General features: G+C 33.1%; 2 protein-coding genes and 1 long non-coding RNA gene across 3 annotated transcripts; all 3 read left to right on the top strand.

Moving 5' to 3' along the window:
- Positions 1-2,989: 2,989 nt before the first annotated feature.
- LOC132759491 (von Willebrand factor A domain-containing protein 7-like) lies at positions 2,990-11,579 on the top strand. Its single transcript, XM_060751266.1, has 11 exons — positions 2,990-3,180; positions 4,372-4,489; positions 5,419-5,541; positions 6,018-6,191; positions 6,674-6,737; positions 7,444-7,541; positions 7,893-8,084; positions 9,098-9,310; positions 9,613-9,732; positions 10,569-10,736; positions 11,477-11,579. Exons 1-11 carry the CDS (start codon positions 3,049-3,051, stop codon positions 11,515-11,517), a joined length of 1,443 nt encoding a protein of 480 aa, XP_060607249.1. The 5' UTR covers positions 2,990-3,048; the 3' UTR covers positions 11,518-11,579.
- Positions 11,580-17,257: 5,678 nt separating this feature from the next.
- Positions 17,258-19,016, top strand: LOC132759490 (uncharacterized). Its single transcript, XR_009629723.1, has 3 exons — positions 17,258-17,415; positions 18,465-18,593; positions 19,002-19,016. It is a non-coding gene; the product is annotated as an uncharacterized LOC132759490 (long non-coding RNA).
- A 292-nt stretch (positions 19,017-19,308) lies between these two features.
- Positions 19,309-20,778, top strand: LOC132759489 (glutamic acid-rich protein-like). The gene is made up of 2 exons (XM_060751264.1): positions 19,309-19,533; positions 20,175-20,778. Exon 2 carries the CDS (start codon positions 20,179-20,181, stop codon positions 20,662-20,664), a length of 486 nt encoding a protein of 161 aa, XP_060607247.1. The 5' UTR covers positions 19,309-19,533; positions 20,175-20,178; the 3' UTR covers positions 20,665-20,778.
- The last annotated feature ends 945 nt before the right edge of the window (positions 20,779-21,723 follow it).

The raw sequence follows: 21,723 nt of genomic DNA, 5'->3' as shown, positions 1-21,723 counted from the left end.
AAAGAATTTAATTCCATGCAGAACTCTGGTTGCCATGGCAACCGAAAGAAAAAACTTTGAATATCTTCTTTTAAAAAACCATAAGAGCTAGAGCTTAGATATTTGGCATGAAACATCTTCTAATGAGTGTCTACCAAGTTTGTTCAAATAAAAGCCCTGGGGTCAAAATTGGCCCTGCCCCAGGGGGTCATTGATTTTCCCTATATGCATATAGTAAAAACTTAAAAAATCTTCTTTTAAAGAACCCAAAGAGCTAGAGCTAAGATATTTAGCATGGAATATGTTCTAATGGGTGTCTACCAAGTTGGTTCAAATAAAAGCCCTAGGGTCAAAATTGGCCCCGCCCAGGGGGGTCATTGATTTTCCCTATATGCGTATAGTAAAAACTTAAAAAATCTTCTTTTAAAGAACCAAAAGAGTTGGAGCTAAGATATTTAGCATGAAACATGTTTTAATAAGTGTCTACCAAGTTTGTTCAAATAAAAGCCCTGGGGTCAAAATTGGCCCCGCCCCGGGGGGTCATTGATTTTCCCTATATGCATATAGTAAAAACTTAAAAAATCTTCTTTTAAAGAACTCAAAAAGCTATGGCTAAGATATTTAGAATCAAACATGTTCTAATAGGTGTCTACCAAGTTTGTTCACATAAAAGCCCTGGGGTCAAAATTGGCACCGCCCCAGGGGGTCATTGATTTTCCTTATATGTGTATAGCAAAAACTTAAAAAATCTTCTTTGAAAAAACCCAAATAGCCAGAGTTAAGATATTAAGCATGAAACATCTTTTAGTGAGTGTCTACAAAGTTTGTTCAAATAAAAGACCTGGGGTCAAAATTGGCCCCGCCCCGGGGGTCATTGATTTTCTTTATATGTGTATAGCAAAAACTTAAAATCTTCTTTGAAAAAACCCAAATAGCTAGAGTTTAGATATTAAGCATGAAACATCTTCTAGTAAGTGTCTACAAAGTTTGTTCAAATAAAAGCCCTGGCCCGGCCCCAGGGGTGTCATTGTTTTTAACGATATGTGTATAGTAAAAACTTATAAAAAATCTTCTTTTAAAAAGCCCAATGAGCTAGAGCTTAGATGTTTAGCATGAAACATCTTCAAGTTTGTGCAAATAAAAGCCCTTGGGTTAAATTGGCCCTGCAACGTTGGGGGTAGGGGGGGGGGCCTATATACAGGTGAGCGACCTCAGGGCCATCATGGCCCTCTTGTTTTTGTACCCCTGAATAAGCTTGGAAAGCACAAAATGTTTAGTCCATTGTTTATGAACTAGTATGGGTCAAATTGTTAATCTGCCTCCAGCCCAAAACAAATAATACTGAATACAGCTTCAAACTTCAGGTAACATACTTATAAGCTAATATTAATAAATAAGCCTACATGATATATGGACTTGCATAGAAAGTAACATAGGTCATAGCAGTCGTGAATATAATTTTACAGAAAAACATACATGTAGTTAAAAAGATTATGATAGGATTTTTAGTTTCCCTTGCCTAAACAGAGAAGTTTTTGAGGATTTTTTTCCCCCTAAAGCATTAAACTAACTCGAAATGTCGGCATACTGGAATCTTTAAACATTTCATCCCTGTTCGAATATTGTCCCTGGACTTTAAAACAGCCCAGACTCACTCAGTAGAATATTTGAAACGGACAAAATTACTTGCTCAGAGCTTGGATATAGAGAATAACAGGTTACTGTCTTTTGAGAAAGGGTTTCTCAGACGAGGTTAGATATGGTCTAGCCGAGTCTGAGAAATCCCTTCCTCAAAAGACAGTAACCTGTTATTCTTTTTATCATGCCTTTATTATGACTTTGCATCTTATTTTTTTAATTCGGGGCGCTAAATTTCTGAAAGTACGGTAACCACAAGAGGGTTTTACGCCAAAAAAGTAGTCCGAGGGTTTTTACCAATAATTTTATAACACAACACAATTTTTGGTACAATCTGTTTTAACAATTTATTTACTGTGTATCATCATAAATATTCAGCAAAGTCAATTAAACAATACCAACAATAAACATCATCAGTGCTGATCTGGCGTAGGAACATAGTGTTCTCAAGTCACTGACTGAGAAAGGTTGATGTTCTCAGACAGGCTTTATCAGGCAGTTGTCATAGGTAAGTTGAGGTAAGTTATGTGGTTTCAATAATTTACGTGGTAGCAATTACTTTAGTTATGTTGTTGCAATGAGATATTAAAGTCATGTGGTAGCAATGAGTTATTTAGTTGAAATGAAATAAATCTGGGTAGCAATGAGTTTTTGGTGTGATAACTCTAGAAGAGTTGATGTGGAAACAGCGATTTGGTAGCAATTATTTTGTTATATGGTAGAATTAAGTCAGCCATGTGCGCATTGGAACCTCTTTGTACCTGCCTTATTAAAATATCCATAAATGAACCTAAAAATAATCTTGAAATCCAAGCTTTATCACGCGGCTTCGACAACGCAAGGGAAGTAAACTCAATGGCTATTATATGATCTTGCGGAAAGAGTTATTCCCCTTATTTCGTACTGTTAAATAGACAACAAACAATGAAACACAATGAACACTTTGGTTCTCAGGATTTCCTTTTCCATTCTTGTCTTCTTAGCTTATTTTTTTAAACAAACTCTGTCAGTTGACCAGGCCACATTGCGTCTTTCCGGCCTCCCTATCAGAGGAAAATATTTGCATAAAGTAAAAAGTAAAATTAAGTAGAATTTTTAATCTCCTATAACCTATCGGACTATATATCATCTTTTTATATTTAAAGAAATGGGACGTCCATGGCCAAAGTGTCGAGTGGACATGTGATAAATATAAGGTACTTCGGTATACTTGACATGTGTTTGGAACATTTCTTCTATATAATCTAGCAAGATACCTGCTACCACAATGGGATTGTGAAATTCAAATGAATTTATGTTCATCATACATGGCACTAGATACACTACGTTCATGCTATACTTTGTGACGACGTTAGATAAGAATCTCCACATATATAGCTTATCTTTGGATCCGTCTTTATTCAGCTATACATGTAAACAAAGTACACCAATATGAGGATAATTCAGTTCATTGTTTTTAGCATTTATTTTACAAATTCCGTTGGGTTTTTACCAAATCCATTTTCAGCAATCAACATTAATGACTACACGCACACGGACATCACAGAAATAGGGATATTAAAGGTACGGGGTTAATTAAAATTTGATTTCTCCGCGTTTAGGTGTTTTTAGAGATTGAAAATAAACATCTGCTCGTTTATAAATACTGAATTTGAAATTAATCTCCAATTTCTATTATTTTGAAGAAGACTTGCTTTTCTACATAAGAACATGTTTAGTATGAATTTTACGATAAATCTAATCTACATTGTATTTCTATGGCAAAAGTCTAAATGATGTTATTGTTAACCGAACCCCGCGGGATTCAATATAACGAATCCATTCCATTTAAATCCAACCCCTTAACACGTGGGAGGTAGTGTTACACGAAGGATGGAGTTCTTATGATAACTTGACAGTTATCACAAGAACTCCTTGACAAGTTATCATAAGAACTCCTTCGTGTAACAGTTCCTCGATCCCCCGTGCTTAACATGCTATGGGATTCTTTTTTCCGGGACGTGTCACTGGTACAAAGTAGCGACGACATATACATATATGATGATATGATCATAATGGGATTACTTCTCCGTCGTCTGTCTGTCCGTCACAAAACTTGTCCGGGCTACTGCTCAGAAACTAATGGTGCAATTTCATCCACACAGGAATGATCAGTACAAAGTCTAGTTGTGCATATCGTCGGCATTTTCTCATATAGTTATGGCCCTTTTAATGATCTTATTTTTAAAGTTTGTTCGGACTACTTTTCTAATACCACTTATGCAATTTGAATGAAACTTCGAATGATTTGATCGGTTCCTAAAGTACTTGCGCTTACTACACGGGTTTTCTTGTTGAATGATTTTTGGCTGAGTTGTGACCCTGAATGAAAAAAGCGTTTTGGCATGTGAATGACTTTTGTGTCACCTGCTACACAGTTGCTGCAGCATGCAACAAAAAAGCCGCGACATATAGGGTCATCCCTCAATATAACTGTTTATCATAAGCAGGCGACACATGTGAACACTGATCGCTCTTATTGCGAATTCAAGCCAGTTTGACATTCTCTTGCAAATCTTAAAGACCTTTTATTGCTTTACCTTGATATTTTGTCACTTATTACATAAAAAATTATTCGATCATTTTTTACATGAAAGCGTGTTCAGTAATATACATTGCGTTTCTCTTAATTTTGCATTCGTATTTTTATCATGCTATATTATGCAGCTAATATTAGAAAGATTAAATATACTGAATAAAACTGATATTCTACAGGCTGTTGCTAAATTTTTCGAGGATCACCCTGTACAGCAATGTCAGCCATGTACTCCAGGAACGCTGACCGGTATAGCAGATATCACTGCGCGCAGATTGTATGATAAATATTATGGAGGTAATTTGGATATAAGTATATCTTCTTTTCTTTTAAGTACATGATTAACATTTGAACATGGTCTGAAAATTAATCAAAGAATTGTTATTCACATATCTAGACAATTAAGAAAGGTCATTTGTACTTTACTCTCTTATCTTTCAGAAAGTTTTGAACCTATAGTATTACGTTTCAAAAGTTATCAAATTGGCACACCTTCGGCGTAAGATTTAAATATTTGAAAATTCTTTTTAAAAAATTCCTTTATAAAGAAAATCAAAAAAAATCTTGTAATGCGTATTATACAAACTTCCAGCTATATTTCCTTTTAGAGTCAATGATTAATACCATTACCAGGTACGTATATTAACATACGTACCTGCCATTACTTAATCTTTGGAGATTTTCTGCATATTCTCATAGCTATACATGTAATAGAAACAAACTCTCGAGTGTATCCTCATATTTAAAGGTTACATACTAAATGTATTTATTGTTGTATTGATTATATATTAATATAATATTAAAAAAACTGGTAATCAAATCGGACCAGCCATGTTCCATCTAATTTTATTAAAGTGCAAGGTGCTATTTCTAAAGACAAAAAAAGGTAATTTTGATACTTCATTCTGCTTAAATAAAGGCATTGCTAGCATTTTAATCTATACTGTGTTTTTTAAGCTAAAATGGCAAAATAAATTGAGTGCAAAATATTCTGTGAAATCTATTCCTCGATCACAGAATATTTAAGCCTACCCGTTTTCAGGGGCTTGATTAAGGCCCTTGATTAATAGACGGGAGACAACCAGTCCAAATTGAGACTCGATAAATTACCTCCCCTGAAGATTCATTCAACCTTCGGTAACTCAGAGTATTACAAAACTTCAACTACATTATGTCGGGATGACCACTGACCAGTGGCTACCATATGTTAATTGTTGTTGTTACAGGTCAAGTATCGGAGAAGAGATTTCAAGAGGCGATTGATGACATAGTGAAACAGAATAACAAAGTGGATCAAGATCATTATACGGAGGCTTTGTGGCATTTTAACGGCGAGAAAATTACAGAAGGTGATTATTATATGGATATAGTCCGTCTTCCCATCTTAATCTGACCTAATCTTGATTGATTACCCACCAACTGTCTCTAATTAATCTGCCATTTTAATGAATTAGAATTCAATAAATTGATATAATAACAACAGGTCTGGAAAATTCGATACTTTTGTCGCATTATAATTTTTGTAATTCATGCACATAAACTAATCGTGACTGGCATTGCGTAAAAACGGTTTAAAAAGCCTAATATATAGCGGCTGGGTCTATACAGCAAACAACCGTTTACTAAATATACGCCCATATAACACGTCTTGAAAACTGCACAATTATTTTACTTCCGTTTGAATAAAATGAAAATGAATGCAGTCGTGTATAGATTAAGAATTGACATTACTAACTTGAAATATTCATTGATAACTTTTAATATATATGCAATTAATTGATAGTCCCGTCTTTATCGCTTAAAATTGTCAATTTGTTCTCTATAGCGAACGCCAAGATGCAGACGTTACGTGATACCGTCATACAAATTCTCAACAGTACGGCACCAAATTATGACGCCGCCCGTGAAGTGATTGGACAATATCTCCACTTACTACAAATGTTCTACAGTAACACAAACTGGGTAGAACTAAGTGGATCAATTATCTACCGACCATTGGGTAAGAAGTTGTTACAACGGAATACTATTATTCTATCATCAACGTTTCAATTATTACGATACCTTTCAAAACAAAGACAATTGGATTTGGGATTTTTTCTCGAAAATTCATTTTTAATTAGGTTTTAAACGTGCCAGCAGAACCGAAATTGCTTGTAGCTATTGACACCAGTATAGAGCAAGGTCAACATTCCGTGCAATGTGGTCAGTCTCTATATTACTAGGTTTTCATTCTTTTTTTCTCAAAAATTAGACATAACGATCGGCAGTTTCAAAAGTGGAATACGACTAAGCCAATTTTTAAAAAGTCGGCATTTTAAGGGCTATATACTTCCAGTCACATCCATTTATATATAGGGAAATCTCATTAATGAAATGCAATGTCGTAAGGGTTAACAGTGCCTACTTAGTGTATAAATTTATATGGTTTTACTTAAAAGGGGAAAACTACGCACGTACCAAATACCATCACATTTCTTTCAGGTATTACTGGTCAGCCTATTATGGCATCTGCTCCGCCTTCCATTGACACGTGCAGGAGTTGCGGGTATGTAAATGGAAAATATTAGTCATATACAGCATAAAAATTATAAAAAATGTAATACATGTATTATTGCAAGGTTTTCCCGTTATTACCCTTCCCCCTTCTTATAAATAAACGGAGTCTAAATTAATATTTTATTGCTTAGTCGGCCGTGGCCATTAGTTAATATATATAAAAGAAACAATAAATCAAACAACAACAACAACAGTTATAATAGTAATAATAATAATATTTTTTATTATGATAATTTAAATGTACATAACCTTTATTGCATATGCATTGGCTTTACTAGCTTCTTGCTAAATGTTTAAAATTAAACAAGGCATATTGCATAACATTTTTTGTTTTATAATTTATTTCAAATTTTCATAAAATACACTTCTTCTAAGATTAGGCCTTTAATTAATATCTGCATCATGATATGCAAGTGGAATTTACTTGCTTGAACTGAAAGGGATAAGCCTCTACTGCCAGTACAGCGACAGACTATCCTTCACTTCCGTGCAGACTGACCAGGCTCTATACTGTTTGTAGCACAGTTTTGTATTTTGATAATGAAATCCTTTAACATTCGGACTGTTACTGTCCAGAAAAGTGCACCTCCATTACACAAATTCAGAAGGTTGAAGTTTAAAGGTATTTAACATTCAAACTTTAATATCATTCTTAAATACTGTTACTTTTTTACAATGTAGCTGTTTTTTTGTAGACCATCGGTGCATACGGATTGCGCATCGAACCTAATAGTGTCCAGAAATTTCCTGACCAGTGGTTACAAGAGTGGACAAGACGTTGTGAAACCTCACAGTAAGTTATGACGTCACATAAAATACGTGCTAAAATACAAATATAATAATAATAATAATAATGATAATAAAAATAATAATAATAAAAAAAATAATAATAATAAAAATAATTACAATAATAATAATGATATAATAAAAGTGATAAAAATAGTAATAATATCTAATACTTGCAAACGACAGCTCTACTGACGTATATATTTGCGAAAAAAAAACGTAAATGATTTTGTAATAATTACATATATTTGATTGCTTTTCAGAATCGTACATAATGAATAAGGCGGCAGTGACCATGTTCTGTCTCTTGAAAATCTTATCGAATTTGTTAATTATTTGAAATAAAATTTTTCAACAGAGGATCCCAGCACATCCAGCACGGGCAAATGCAGTCACGGCGGACCACGTGACTCATCCTCTACCACATCCGCAGCTCTAGGGGGTATCAACAAAGACTCTATGGACCCGGGCTATTCCCCACACCATCAGCTGCACGAGAAAGCTGCCGAGGCCGCTATTGAGCATACACGATTCTTCTTTGATGACAAAAGTAAGATTTTTCATATGAAGAAGTTCCAAAGAAATATGTTGCAATCCAAGCCTTAACTTGCTGGCGGTGACTTATTTACCTATGCGACCAGTGCAGATCAAAATCAATCTGCAAACCCGTGCCGTCTGATTTTGTTTTGCACTGTTCGCTATTCTGTCAGTACATATCTTGAATTAACCTCTAAAATGACAAATGGTTTTGCCCAGACTGAAGGATGGACAAGTCCATTTAAGAAAATTTAGCGGAGTGAGGGTTAATGAAGTATATATTAAGTCATACTACAAAAAGTACTTGAAATTACCACATACTACTAGTATTGCTGATCCCTCTTTCACACGAACGCACGTATTTCATTGAAACAAAGAAATCGTTGTTAGCAATATTATATCCCCTTATATTAAAGAAAAGTACCCACAACTTGAGCAAAGAGCTGAGTAATTAATGTTTAACAAAAACAGTCTTCAAAGTTAGAGCATTTGTTACTTTGAGTGCTTCATAAAGAAGAATTATTTATGTTCAATGATTTATAACGCTTCATACAAATAATCTTTGATGAAAAAGGAACCATTAACTGTAGAACCAGAAGCCCTTTTCCGATTAAGCTAAAAGAATTAGATTTGTTCACATAGAAATATATAGTAAATACATTATTATTATTTGTTATCGTTAATGATTATCAATTTATTTATTATCATTGTTCCTGCTGTTGTTGTTGTTGTTTTCATCGTCATCATCATCAACATCATCATCATCATCATCGTCATCATCACCATCACCATCATCATCATCATCATCCTCGTCGTCATTATTATTATTATTATTATCCAGCGTAAGACACCAACTTCATCATCATCATCGTTTGTATTATTTCCATAGCATATGACATTATCATCGTATTTATCACCTCAGTCATCATCATCGTCATCACCATCGTCATTATCATTATCATTATCATTATAATTATCATTATTATTATTATTATTATTATTATTATTATTATTATTATTATCCAGCATATGGTTTGAGGTATGTGGTTGGTGAAGAACAGTTCCAAGATTTACTTCAGATCAGGGCTGGTAACTCTCTTGTGTTTGTCATTGACACAACCGGGTCAATGGGTAAAGATATCGCTGCCGTCCAGACGAAGACAGCCGAGATTGTCCGCGAAACCCAGGGAACAGCCAATGCTCCTTACAACTACATTTTGGTCACATTTAATGACCCAGGTACTTGAAATCAGATCGCTTAATTTGTAAATATGTAAACATTTCTTTATGAATATACAGGTACATATAGCTTTGCATATATATATATTTTTTTTATAATTTGAGAACTTTTTTATCCTTCAATTAAAGCTTATGATGGTCAAATATATTTTCTTAGATAAAAAAAATCACGTTCACATTACGTTAATGATGTGATATTGTACACACGGCTTTTTTTACGTACTGCACCATCAAGCACAGCCTCCTGAAACGAGACTAAACAGTTGACATTATATTATAATCATGATTTGTATATAACCTAGGTAACTTGACCACAGTCCAGAAGACAAAAGATCCAGCAGACATTCAGAGTTGGTTAGGTGCTATAAAAGTTCATGGTGGAGATGACTGCCCAGAATTCTCGCTCACTGGCATACAAGCAGGTATCATATCACCATTAACTGCGCATGCGCAGACCAGTTATAATTGTCATTCCAGTTTTTTTCCTACAAGCACTTTTAAAATTGAATTGAATATCGCTCAGCCGGTGCTAGAGGGCGCGATTCATTATGTACAGACTCAATCAAACCGAGTCTGCAATTTTCATGTACTTTTGCTACATACTTTTGATGTGATTACTGTTTCCGATGAATCTAGATTTAAAAAAAACACATTGCACTTTTTACCGCATATTGTTTAATCATTACATCATTTGTACAACGAAAAAAAAAATGTCACACACAGTGTAAACAATGTTTATATATTTGTAAGAATATGCAATAATTATGTTATTTTTGATTGAAGCTTAACCTATCATACAGCTATGCATGTAGGGTGTTTCAATTAAAAAATCATGGTCAAACTTTTTTTATTGCCTGATAGCTCTTATAGACAGCATAGAACAATCATTAACGTGTAGATCGGGCCACCGGAATAACCACATGGGCCAGATTATCTGCGCACTTGCTGGTCCGATCATAGGGACCACATCAGCGGCGACTTGTCATGCAGAATCTTCCCGGGACCTGTTCTTCGCTCGTTGATGGTTGAAGCAGACGTCAATATTATCCAAGGCATCAGCTTTCCGACGGCATCTCTAACATAAACGGTTCATGTTAGTGCCACCCTACCGAGATAGTCATGGTAGGTCAACCAATCACCTCTGGTACTTGAGATTATTTGACCTTGACCTGCAGTGTGCACGCCTCGGGAGGGATTTGAAGAAGCAGTCATTAGTACAATTAATTTCAGAGTGTTAACCCGCTGTCTTTTATTTCAGCCGCAACTGTTGCTAATGCCAACTCACAGGTGTTTGTGTTTACGGATGCTACTCCAAAAGATCCGCAGAAAATTAATTACATCACCAGTTTGATTACAGAAAAGAAATTGCGCGTGCAGTTCCTCGTCACGGGCACCTGCACGAGTCGCAGACGAAACATTCATAATGGTAGTACTTTAGTATTTAACATTTTGTTACACAAACATTCCAATTTATTTAATTTGAAGGCCCATTATGTCCTAGAAATTGTTTTATTTTTGTTCCTGAAAAGCTTTTTGTTTTTGTTTATTGTTTACAAAAGGTTACGCATTGGCCAATCACCTGAATCAAAATTTCCGTCTGTTGCTTTCTGGAAGTAAGGTCAGTTATTGTGATTTATATAGAAGTCAAAATACTTTCCCTTGTTTACATATGTTACTTTTATTGTAATATTTTCACATTCAGCGCTACATTCTTTAGGTAATAAGCATCTAACTTGCTCTGAAACCATTATTTTTACATTTTTAAATTCAGGTTTGCCCTTTCTAAATAAGGAAAGATTTATTCATTTCTGAGACCTTAGGAAAATGTTTGTTATGTATCAGTATAAATATACATGTATATACAAAATATATTTAATAATAAGATTTGTTTCTCAGACGTCATTTATACATTTATTTAGATAATTGTGTCATATATAAAAGAAATACAAGCTTATACTACAAATTTATAAGAAGGGAGGCACATGGTCGCAAGACATTACTCGTGATCCCGAGCATCTGCTTTTAGACCAGACTTTCCAAACTTAATCAATGTTTTAATCTTACTGAGAAAATGTATTTCTTGTTTCAACTATGTGAAGAATATGCTGTCCATAGTATGTGTGTCTGCTAAACAATGCATTAATTGGTGTATGATTATGTTTTCAGTTCATGGTTCACAAGACAACTTCCACAGGATAAATGTGTAAAGACGATATCATATACGTATGAAACATACCTGTATATCAAAATAAATAAAATTAGAAGAAATTGCCTTTGTTTTCTTCAAAACGCTCATATCCATTGTCTTGATAATGTACACCAAGAGCAAGAATAACAATCTGAACAATGTTTTATTTGGCACAAACATATGTACCGGGTATATATTCATCGTCAATACGTTGTTACAATGTATGACAGTAAGGATTAACGTACATCATAAAAGTATGACATAATTAATCACATCACCACATTCATTCGAAAAGTTTCACATATATAGCCGTAAACAAATTTATATATACAAACTATATTACAGAACATACATTACATATGTCTGTTATTAAGTGTATATACGTATAAAAACAGGATTACTGACATTGTATCTGTATATTCTCTAATCTTTTGCACGATGGGAAAAATGCCTTGTGCGAAAATGTCGTCTGCTTTATGATCCAATTGTATCGAAATCCAAACAGCAACAAAAGGTATTGAGTGAAAATGTCGGACAGTGGTAAATGGTAACTGAGGTAATTGTCGTCTGGTCTGGTCCAGTAACAAACCCTTTGACAAGGCATTTATATAAGGCTTATTACAAGGCTTATTCGCTCCTAGCAAACTTAGGGCTAAATGATACCACGCCACCAACAATATCACCCAACTCATCGAAAACAGCCCTTATAGTTGTAACATGCATATGAATATGGAATGAGAAGAGAGGTAACTCTGTAAGTAACATTGGACATTCTTGCAGAGTTGCCTCCCTTCCATTAGATCAAAAATTTTATAGTCTCTTGTAATTCTGATAAGAATGGCCGTACATAAATAACTTTTACTTTGTAAAATTATGTCATTGAATTGTTTTATATTATGTATGGATGAGACTCAAATAAAGAATATATATATAGTGTAATATGCAAGATTTTTTGCACGGAATACTATTTGATTTATAAGAACTATAATTTATGATGATTTTAGAGAAAATGTTATAATTATCTTGGTTTTTATAAGTGTTAATGATCCATGTTTACAATTTATTAAATGTTAAACTAAATAATGTAAATCTTTGACACATTCTATTTGTAATGTAAATGGTTATAAATTATTGATCAGTGACCAGTATTTTGTTTGTAATAATACAAAACATGTAATAACTTTCCTTGTGTCAAAATGTTTGCGTCTGATGCTTACGCATGAGATTCGATTTTTTTTTTTGAAAAATTAAACTTATCAAACTGCTGGTAGATCTCCGTCCAAAAGTCTTATATTGGCTATATTTAAACCCACTACCCTTCCCGGAAAAACAAATAAATAAATACATCACAACAGCAATAAGTAAACAACAAAATAACAAAAATCAAACTAAAAGTACATATAAGCAATTAGTTAAGTTTTCCAAACAAAGCTTTAATCTTATTGTACAAAGCAGACGGCAATAAGATGTCCTAATTTTTAATCTTGACATTAATTATCACTTGAAAATCGCGTCTGTCTTAATTAGCAGACGAGACTGAACTGTATGACCGCCCATCAATCACGTGCATTGGTTTCACCAACAAATTCCATCTTTATAATGCTTTTCCGGTTTAGTAGTGGCCGACTTAATCCCGTGCCCAGGTCAAGTAGTTCAAGAGACTTCGCATGTATATGAATCATTGATGTCTTAACTATAAGGCAATCATTCCTTTTATGTTGAAAATATGATGCTTTTTATTTAAGTGTTTTATTTGTTAAAAAAAGTTTAAAATTGTTATTAAACTGTGACGCTATTTATGCCCGCTCTTTATCATTTTCAACAATAACAATAACAACAATATTACCTTTTTTTTTATCTTATCGTAGTTTGTTGGAAAAATATGTTTTTGTTTACTACAGTTTTTTTTCTCTTGCAAATTATCCTTTTATATTTTAGCACCTCCCCAAATTTTTCAGCATTTTTCAAACTGACTCAAGGAAATCTTTAAAATTGATTTAACAAAACTTTATCTTGTTTAAAATATAATATCCTTTTTCATAACTTTTTCTTAAAGAGATTCGCGTTTATAAGCTCTTTGAAATTATTTTAAAATGTCTACAACAACATATATATTAGTTTGTAACGTATGTCATGTAAAATAATTAATTGAAATATGTAAAATGAATGTATTATATAAAAAGGTAAATGTAAATAAACGGGCCTTAAACGTGGTTAAAAAAAAAAACAAACAAAAAAAAAAACCAATGAAAATGACACAATAATAATAATGATGACGATGATGATAATTTTGATAATAATAATAATAATAATAATAATAATAATAATAATAATAATAATGATAATAATAATAATAAAGTATCTTTATTTAAAGAAGGTTACACATTAAGAACATCATATATATCTTATTTCCAATGTGACCTTCTGAAATAGAAAACAAAAACAACAACAACAACAACAACAACAGGACATGCATAGGTAGAAAAATGAATATATATTATATTTAATTTTTAGAATATGACAGCTCATATACTTTCGACAGACACTCAATAATTTGTTTAAACATACACGAATATTGCATCATTCGTTCGTTCAGTTGTTCGTTCGTTCGTTCATTGATTGATTGATTGATTGATTCATTCATTCATTGATGGTAAGGACGGTGGAGATAATGATGGTGATGATGATAACGACGACTTAGAAGGTAACACACGAAGATATAGAACTGCACAAAGTACAAACATTACATTTTAATTGGAATGCTGCCTTCTGAACAACCAAAAACAACAACATCAACAAAATTGACTTTTTACCACGTGACGGACTTAAAGACTTTATACATATAGCATATATATTTTCTTTCTGTCTCACTAGCTTAAAAATATTTATAAACAACCTTACAAGGAACATTTGTCAATGAAACTAAAATGGACACAACAACAACAACAACAACATCATCACCATCATCATCATCATCATCATCATCATCATCATCATCATCACATCATTAGATTAATTTCTATTTCTCAGAAATATGTAATTTTTAAACAAAGTTTATATACATAGAATAGAATGAAATATTAAAATAAGAAACATTCGATATGGAAAATATGATATTTGCTAACAAATTCGACATTAACAATAAGGTATTATATTTGAAGAATGCTAAAGCATGTGTATGTTTTCCTGCAAGACATAATTATCATACTTCTGTTGTCAAATTTATCCATCAGACTAAAGCTTAAACATAAACTTTAACTTAATATACAGGTAAATGTCTGCCTAAGCTGTCTGTAAGGACATAAGTACCTTTTTATTAGTTTAAAATAAAAGATATTAACAAAATCATTAATACAATAATGACTGCGAAAAGAGACTTCACAAAAAATATGTCGTAATGAATATTCTTAAATTATGAGGCATTTGCATTAAACTAACAACCTTTTCTAAAAAAAAAGAAATAAAATTTAAATAAATAAAAATAAATCAACAACAACAAAAACAACAACAGTTTATTGTCTAAGTTAAACATTTTTATCATAAAATTATAAAAAAAACTTTGCAATCAAGAATATATCTGCTTTGAAATGGAGCTTCGTTTTGTGCTGTTGTTGACACATATTTTAATACTACATAATACATTTTTTACAGTATAATATAACAGAACGCTCCGATAATATGTGCGACAAAAAAAAAACAAAAAAAAAAAACGTTTGTTAAATACGTATTTTTTTCATTTTTAGTTTTTAACAATATTATAATCTATATTTTGACACTTGCCTGACATTAGAGCACTATTTCAGAAGCTTATTATGCTTCTATCATGCGGTCAGGGAGGTCAAAATGACTAATACTCATGGGAGTCTGTTTGTAAACAAAAACATAGTACGATTCTAAGAGATTTCTATTGGCTCTTGAACTGACCAATGAGATTTCAGGAAAGGTGATCAGAGTAAAATTCCAGATGTTAGAACCAGTTTTTGACACTTGCGCTAATTATGTTTTCGCTCTTGGAGTAAATACCCCGCTCATGTTATTGTAGACTTGCCCCATCCATATTATTCCCAATTCAAGTCCACAATTTGGGCTTATCATAAGCACTGAACCTTTAGTTAATACGAATTTATTTTAGTTCGATTGTGTTGGAAGCTTTAATCTTATTGAAACACTCTCGAATCAGTTCCTGTAACCAACCAGTACTAATTAAGCAATGAGTGAAAAGTTTCGGCTTGCCCCTGACGGGGTTTGAACCAGCGCGGCCAGAAATTCTCAAATCCTCTTTTTCGACGCGTTAACCACACGGCCACGTTGTCACTTTGCACCTTTTAAGATTACCAATAATTTTGCGTGCAGTAAAATAAACTTTTCCCTGTTGCGTTTTTGAAATGGATTTGTTATTTTCTAAATTAGGAAACATCAAAAGTAAGTTTCATTATCTAAAATGATAAAATTGATCAGCTAATTAACAGTTTAGTGACATGCAGTCTAGCATGGTCCTTAGCATGTCTTTATTCATATTGGCAAAGATAAAGATCTAAATACGTTACATAGCCCAGTCCTGATAAGCGCAGACGTACCCTTGTTCATACAGTAACATAATTGAGCCGCGTCATGACAAAACCAACATAATTGGTTTGCGACCAGCATGGATCCAGACCAGCCTGCGCATCCACTCAGTCTGATCAGGATCCATTCTGTTCGCTATAAGTTTCTCTACTTGTAATAGAGTTGGTAAGCGAACAGCATGCTTCCTGATCAGACTGCGCGGATGCGCAGGCTAGTCTGGATCCATGCTGGTCCCAAATGCATTATGTTGGTTTTGTCATTACGCGGCTCTTATTTCTTTCAAGAATTTAAAACAAATGCACACATTGTTGTAGTTCATACTTTTGTAGAAGAATTTTGTTTTATAATTACTTACTTAATTATTATTAAAATTGATACATAAATGTATGAACTCTTAACTGCGATTTTTTATATGATGAACACTTAATATGTCGGTCTACCAATGAACACATTTTGTTGATGCTTACATTTAAAAACAACCCTGTAAAACATGAGGTGTACTATAAAATTATTATAGTATCGTAATAAAACAACAAGACAACCATCGTATTTCATTTTGATTAAAGGTACCCACTATGTTACAAAATTTTTTTTATTTATTTTGTAATGATATGTTTGACGAACAAATTACAGACTAACCCGAAAAGAACCCAAAGTGTTAATAAGACACTAATCAAGTAAATGAATGAATGATTCTATCAGAGAAACAATTAGAAATTTCAGGTTTCTTGCACAGGCTTGTCAAACGACGGTATACAGCTACTTGGTTTAGGTTCGACAATTTGAGTAAACATACATCAAAACTAATAACAACAACAACATCAACAACATCAAAAAACAACACTTTATAGGATATACAAATACAAAGTTATGAATGTTATTTTTATAAATACACTTCTTTTATTTTTTCTGAGACCAAGAATTGATGCATACATTACGATCCGAATCTGAATGCTTACAAGTTTTTTTTGTTGTTTGTTTGTTTGTGTGTGTGGTTTTTTTTTGGTGTTGCTTCAGCATTTTTACTTACCATTTGTGCAATAAATGTACATAACCCTAAGTGTAATATATTTAAACATGAGGTAGTTGCCAGTCTATTTTTTTAGTATGTTGGATGACGCATACACCTCTGACTATAACGCACTTGACCCGTCCTTGAGATTGGCAGATAAGTGATAGTTGATGGATAATTGATAACATCTGCGCGTGCATGTTTGTTGATCATACGCGGGTATATAAACCAGGCTAAGCATTCATTCTTAACAAAGCCTGTTTTACCTCCAAGAAAGATAAAGTTCGAAAATGAAGATAGGAATTTTGATTTTTGCAGTGTTTGCTGCTGTTTTTGCAGGTAAGAAAATAAATTTACTTACACTATCATTTAACACTTTTCTAATAGTCTGTCATAGAATACAACATTTTTTTTTGGATAAACAAATGAGCCGCGTCATGACAAAACCAACATAATGGGTTAGCGACCAGCATGGATCCAGACCAGCCTGCGCATCCGGGCAGTCTGATCAGGATCCATGCTGTTCGCTTACAAACCCTATAACAAGTAGAGAAACTGATAGCGAACAGCATGGATCCTGATCAGACTGCGCGGATGCGCAGGCTGGTCTGGATCCATGCTGGTCGCAAACGCATTATGTTGGTTTTGTCATGACGCGGCTCAAATGTTAACACAGTTTGTATATTTTGTTGAAATATTTATGTTTACGGTGAACAAATTAAGAAGTTGTCGAACTAAATAAAGTGAAAATTATTTGGTAAAGTGGCTATTATTTTGCTATAGATGTATGCTATTATATGATACTTAATGTCTGGTTTAAAAGTATAGGTAAAAGTACATGCACTTATTTATTAGTTTTGTAAGTTTGAAATATAAAATTGAAGAAAATAACACTGTGTTAATTTTTAGCGTTTTTGCCTTTTTAGGATTATTTTCCCAATTCCTTTGTATATCATAAAATTTACCGTTAATAGAAAATAAATTAAATTTTTTGAAACACTTCTCCTATAAAAAAAAACATGTATACAACTGAATTATGTTAAGTATGTTTATATAATAATGTTGAATATTATAGCATTTCTGTTGCAGGCCTTTAAAATGATGTCATATACTCTGAAAACAAACCATTTTACGACTGTTTCTTGAATAAAAACAACTATCCCGAACGTTTGTGTAAAGAAATTATCATATTGCATAAGGAAAACGTAAACGGGCCACATAATTAGCACAATAAAGTAATAAAATAACTTTTCATCCAGATTAAAACTTTATTTTTTATCAGACATTTTTTTTACATTTTGAATTTATCCACCATATAACAAATTGCAATTTGATGTACAATTAATTTACAGTAGTTTAATAGTTTCTTACACTTTTGTATGTTTTAGAAGAGAAGCCAGGTTACTGTCCGTCCATTATAACAGCTGTCACGACGGGAGTGTCACAGCAGGAATGTGTCACGGACTTTCATTGTAATGGGACTGATAAATGCTGTGGATCCATGTGTACCCCGCCAGGTTAGTAAGATTTTTTAAAAACCATTTAATATTATTATGCTTTTTTAAAACTGGTTTCTTTTGTTTTGCCAGGCAATTTAAATTTCATCCTTATATTCCAGTCTAAACTAGTCAGTAGCTACACTTTTTTAAAAATAAAATGGTACAACTACCAACAGCGATTTAATGTACAAAAGTACACAATCGCAACTTCTAGGCCAATGACAATAGCCGAGATGTTCCGATTGCAAAATTATTATGGATATTGTCTAATTGCTGAGATATTATTCATATTTCATTGAGCAAATGTTTTCACTTGTCGTGCAATCTTATCCTTGTAAAATCCATTTACGAAGAAAACAAATATCTGATCTAGACTTAAACAACTTGGTGTTTTCCACCTTTACTTATTACTGTGCATTTTTTTAGCGTGTGACAGTTTTTTGAAGAAAGGGTGGTTGTAAACCCTTTGCACTTTTTCCCACTTAAAATTCCCGGGGAAGCGGTGCTTGTAAGAAATAAACTGTAGTTAAAGAAGCTACAATAAAATATGTTTTAACTAGTAAGAACAAAATACATATACATTTTCCCAATAATCCTTTGCGTTCCCATACTAGCATTTGCATCAATATTGCTATGCTTATTTCCATTTGTTTATATCGCGGGTGAAGCTAAAAAATTAAAATTTATTAAGTTTTACAGATGAGAATAAAATTAGTGATATCTATATTATCAAATGATGACCTCTGCTTTTTCATTACAGCTCAAATCTATGCTCCAACTCTTGCGAACCGCTTTGGCTAACTGAAGAGCGTGACGTCACATTGGAGTGTGACGAATTAGATGTCGATGAAGATGGTGAAGCTTTTGAGATAGATTTAGATGATGATGATGATGATGATGATGACGATGATGAAGATTACGATGAGGATGAAGATGATGAAGATGATGGACAGGACAAGTAAGTAAAATACAAAATTATACAATTAAATTTAAGATATTTAAAGCTGTTTTACATTCACATATGTCATTATTCAAGAGCCATTTATAATCTGCGGAAATGTTTGTATGTAAAAAGAAAAATATAAATCTTTTTGGCATGGGAGAACAGAATTTGTTGTCAAAAATAATTGAGATGTCCGCCGCCGGCCTATTATTTCTTGTTTTTCATTTCACCTACAATATCGCTAGTTTCATCAGTTGCTTGCCGGTTTAATTTATTGAACATTAATCACTGATCAAATCTGTAAATAGCTAAATGTAAATATTGCAATGGTTGCTTTGTTTAAATATTTTGTTCCAAAATAACAGTACAATGTCAAATTGTTGGGGTACGTTCTGTATATACATCTTAGTAGACTTTTTTCATTTTGTTTCAAAACAAGAGATATGAATAGATCTTTTTCAAATCCACCTTGCAAGGAATCATCAACTGTATTGAGTACAGAAAACTATAAATTACAATATCTTGAAATGTGGATCATGACTTAGCATCATTGAACATTTAATAATTATACCAATAAACAAAGTTATTGACATGAGTGGTTGAAAATTTTCGTATACAATAGCGTTGAATTAAACATTTGTATCAATTTTTTACAGAAAAATGACATGGAGAGAAAAAAAGGCAAGGCGGAAAGCCAAGAAGCAGGCTCGTCTTGAGAAAATGGATAAGAAACCAAAAATGATTGAAGAAAAACGGAAGGCCAAAATTGAAAAATGGGAAAGCAAAGGAAAGCAAGAAAAAATCCAACGTTTCAAGGAGAGATGGGCCAAAAAAGACGTATCACGACAAAATAAAATGGAAGAGATGAAGGCGAGAAAGTTGGAAAAGAAACAGCAGAGAAAGGAAGCGAAAAAGGAATGGAAACAGATGAAGAAGCAAATGACACCGGAAGAGTTTGAAACGTACAAGGCGGAAAAGAAAGCCAGAAAATTAGAGAAGAAAGAAATGAAGAAAGAAATGAGAGAGGATAAAAAGGAAAACAAGAAGGGCAAGAAGACGGCGAAACTGGCAAACAAATGGAGAGCGAGAAAAGAAAGAAAACAGCAGCGTAAATTGATGAGACAAACTGAAGTTACCCAAAACTAGACTGAAATATAAAGACTTTCTGTATTCCATCGGTTTTAATTACTATTTTGTTTATCCATACTATTTTTGTTCACTTGGGTATGTCCAAATTCCGGTGTACTATGACGTCATACTCGAACTAACTCTCCGTCTGTCTTTTATTATTGTGCTTGCTATATTTCTTACATTTGTTTGAAGTTAAGATTTCACAAGAAGATGGTTTTCTGTTTCGATAAATGAATCCTAATATAAGGCAGTTACACTTATTACATGTAATTTACATATTAAATTGAACTTTAATTAACAGAAATCAACTGTTAAGAGCAATTTGAAATTCTTCTAAAGATACATTGTTTTTTGTTGTTGTTTTTTTACTTCGTCATAATCATTTTCACTGTCACCGTTGATCGGTCTTCATACTTCATTTATTCGTAATTTTGATTAATTTTCTTCGTATTTTGCGTTATGAACATATTAAAATGATAAAAAAAAGACTATTATTATTTGTTTTCATCTCATTTTTTTTTATCTTCCATTGATGCATAAATTGTAATCACTTTTGAGTCCGCTTCCTGGAACTAACCAATACTGGTACAATATGAATAAAAATGGTCGTGGCCCAATGTGGGCCATAACTCATAATCCCTAGGTTAAGAGGCAGGCACCTTAACCAATAGGCCACCGCTTTTAAACAATATGATGGGTGATTTACTCATTTTTCCAAGTTGCAAGAAGACGTAACAGAAATATATGTGATCTGAATATTGGCCGTTCAGTATTGGCTGTAAATTAATAGAATAATCACTGATGCCCCTTTTCCAAGTTTAGATTTAGGCCATGAATTCAATGACGATGTAGCTTTACTGCTGGAAGATGACCCACAAGTGACCAAGCCTGCGAGCAAGGCCCCAAATAGAACCACCGTAAGCTGGCCTTAAAGCCTTATATGAATGAATGCGACGGTTCTGGATGTGTTTAGAATACGTACAATATGCGTTACTGGTATAAACTTCTATAGAGGCCAGGGGCCTTCCTTTACAAAATGATAATGTTGAATTGAATTGAATTGATGACTTGATT

The sequence above is a fragment of the Ruditapes philippinarum genome, unplaced genomic scaffold, assembly GCF_026571515.1.
Source record: "Ruditapes philippinarum isolate M1 unplaced genomic scaffold, ASM2657151v2 ctg3600_1_1_1_1, whole genome shotgun sequence".
NCBI classification, from domain to species: domain Eukaryota; kingdom Metazoa; phylum Mollusca; class Bivalvia; order Venerida; family Veneridae; genus Ruditapes; species Ruditapes philippinarum.
Note: the sequence above shows the minus strand (reverse complement) of the source record. Positions and strands in the feature narration are given on the sequence as shown.

Coding starts and splice junctions, on each gene's coding strand:
- LOC132759489 (XM_060751264.1), top strand. CDS start 20,179: ATGACATGGAGAGAAAAAAAGGCAAGGCGGAAAGCCAAGAAGCAGGCT.
- LOC132759491 (XM_060751266.1), top strand. CDS start 3,049: ATGAGGATAATTCAGTTCATTGTTTTTAGCATTTATTTTACAAATTCC. Junction 3,181..4,371: donor CAGAAATAGGGATATTAAAG/GTACGGGGTTAA, acceptor GATATTCTACAG/GCTGTTGCTAAATTTTTCGA. Junction 10,737..11,476: donor CAGACGAAACATTCATAATG/GTAGTACTTTAG, acceptor TTATGTTTTCAG/TTCATGGTTCACAAGACAAC.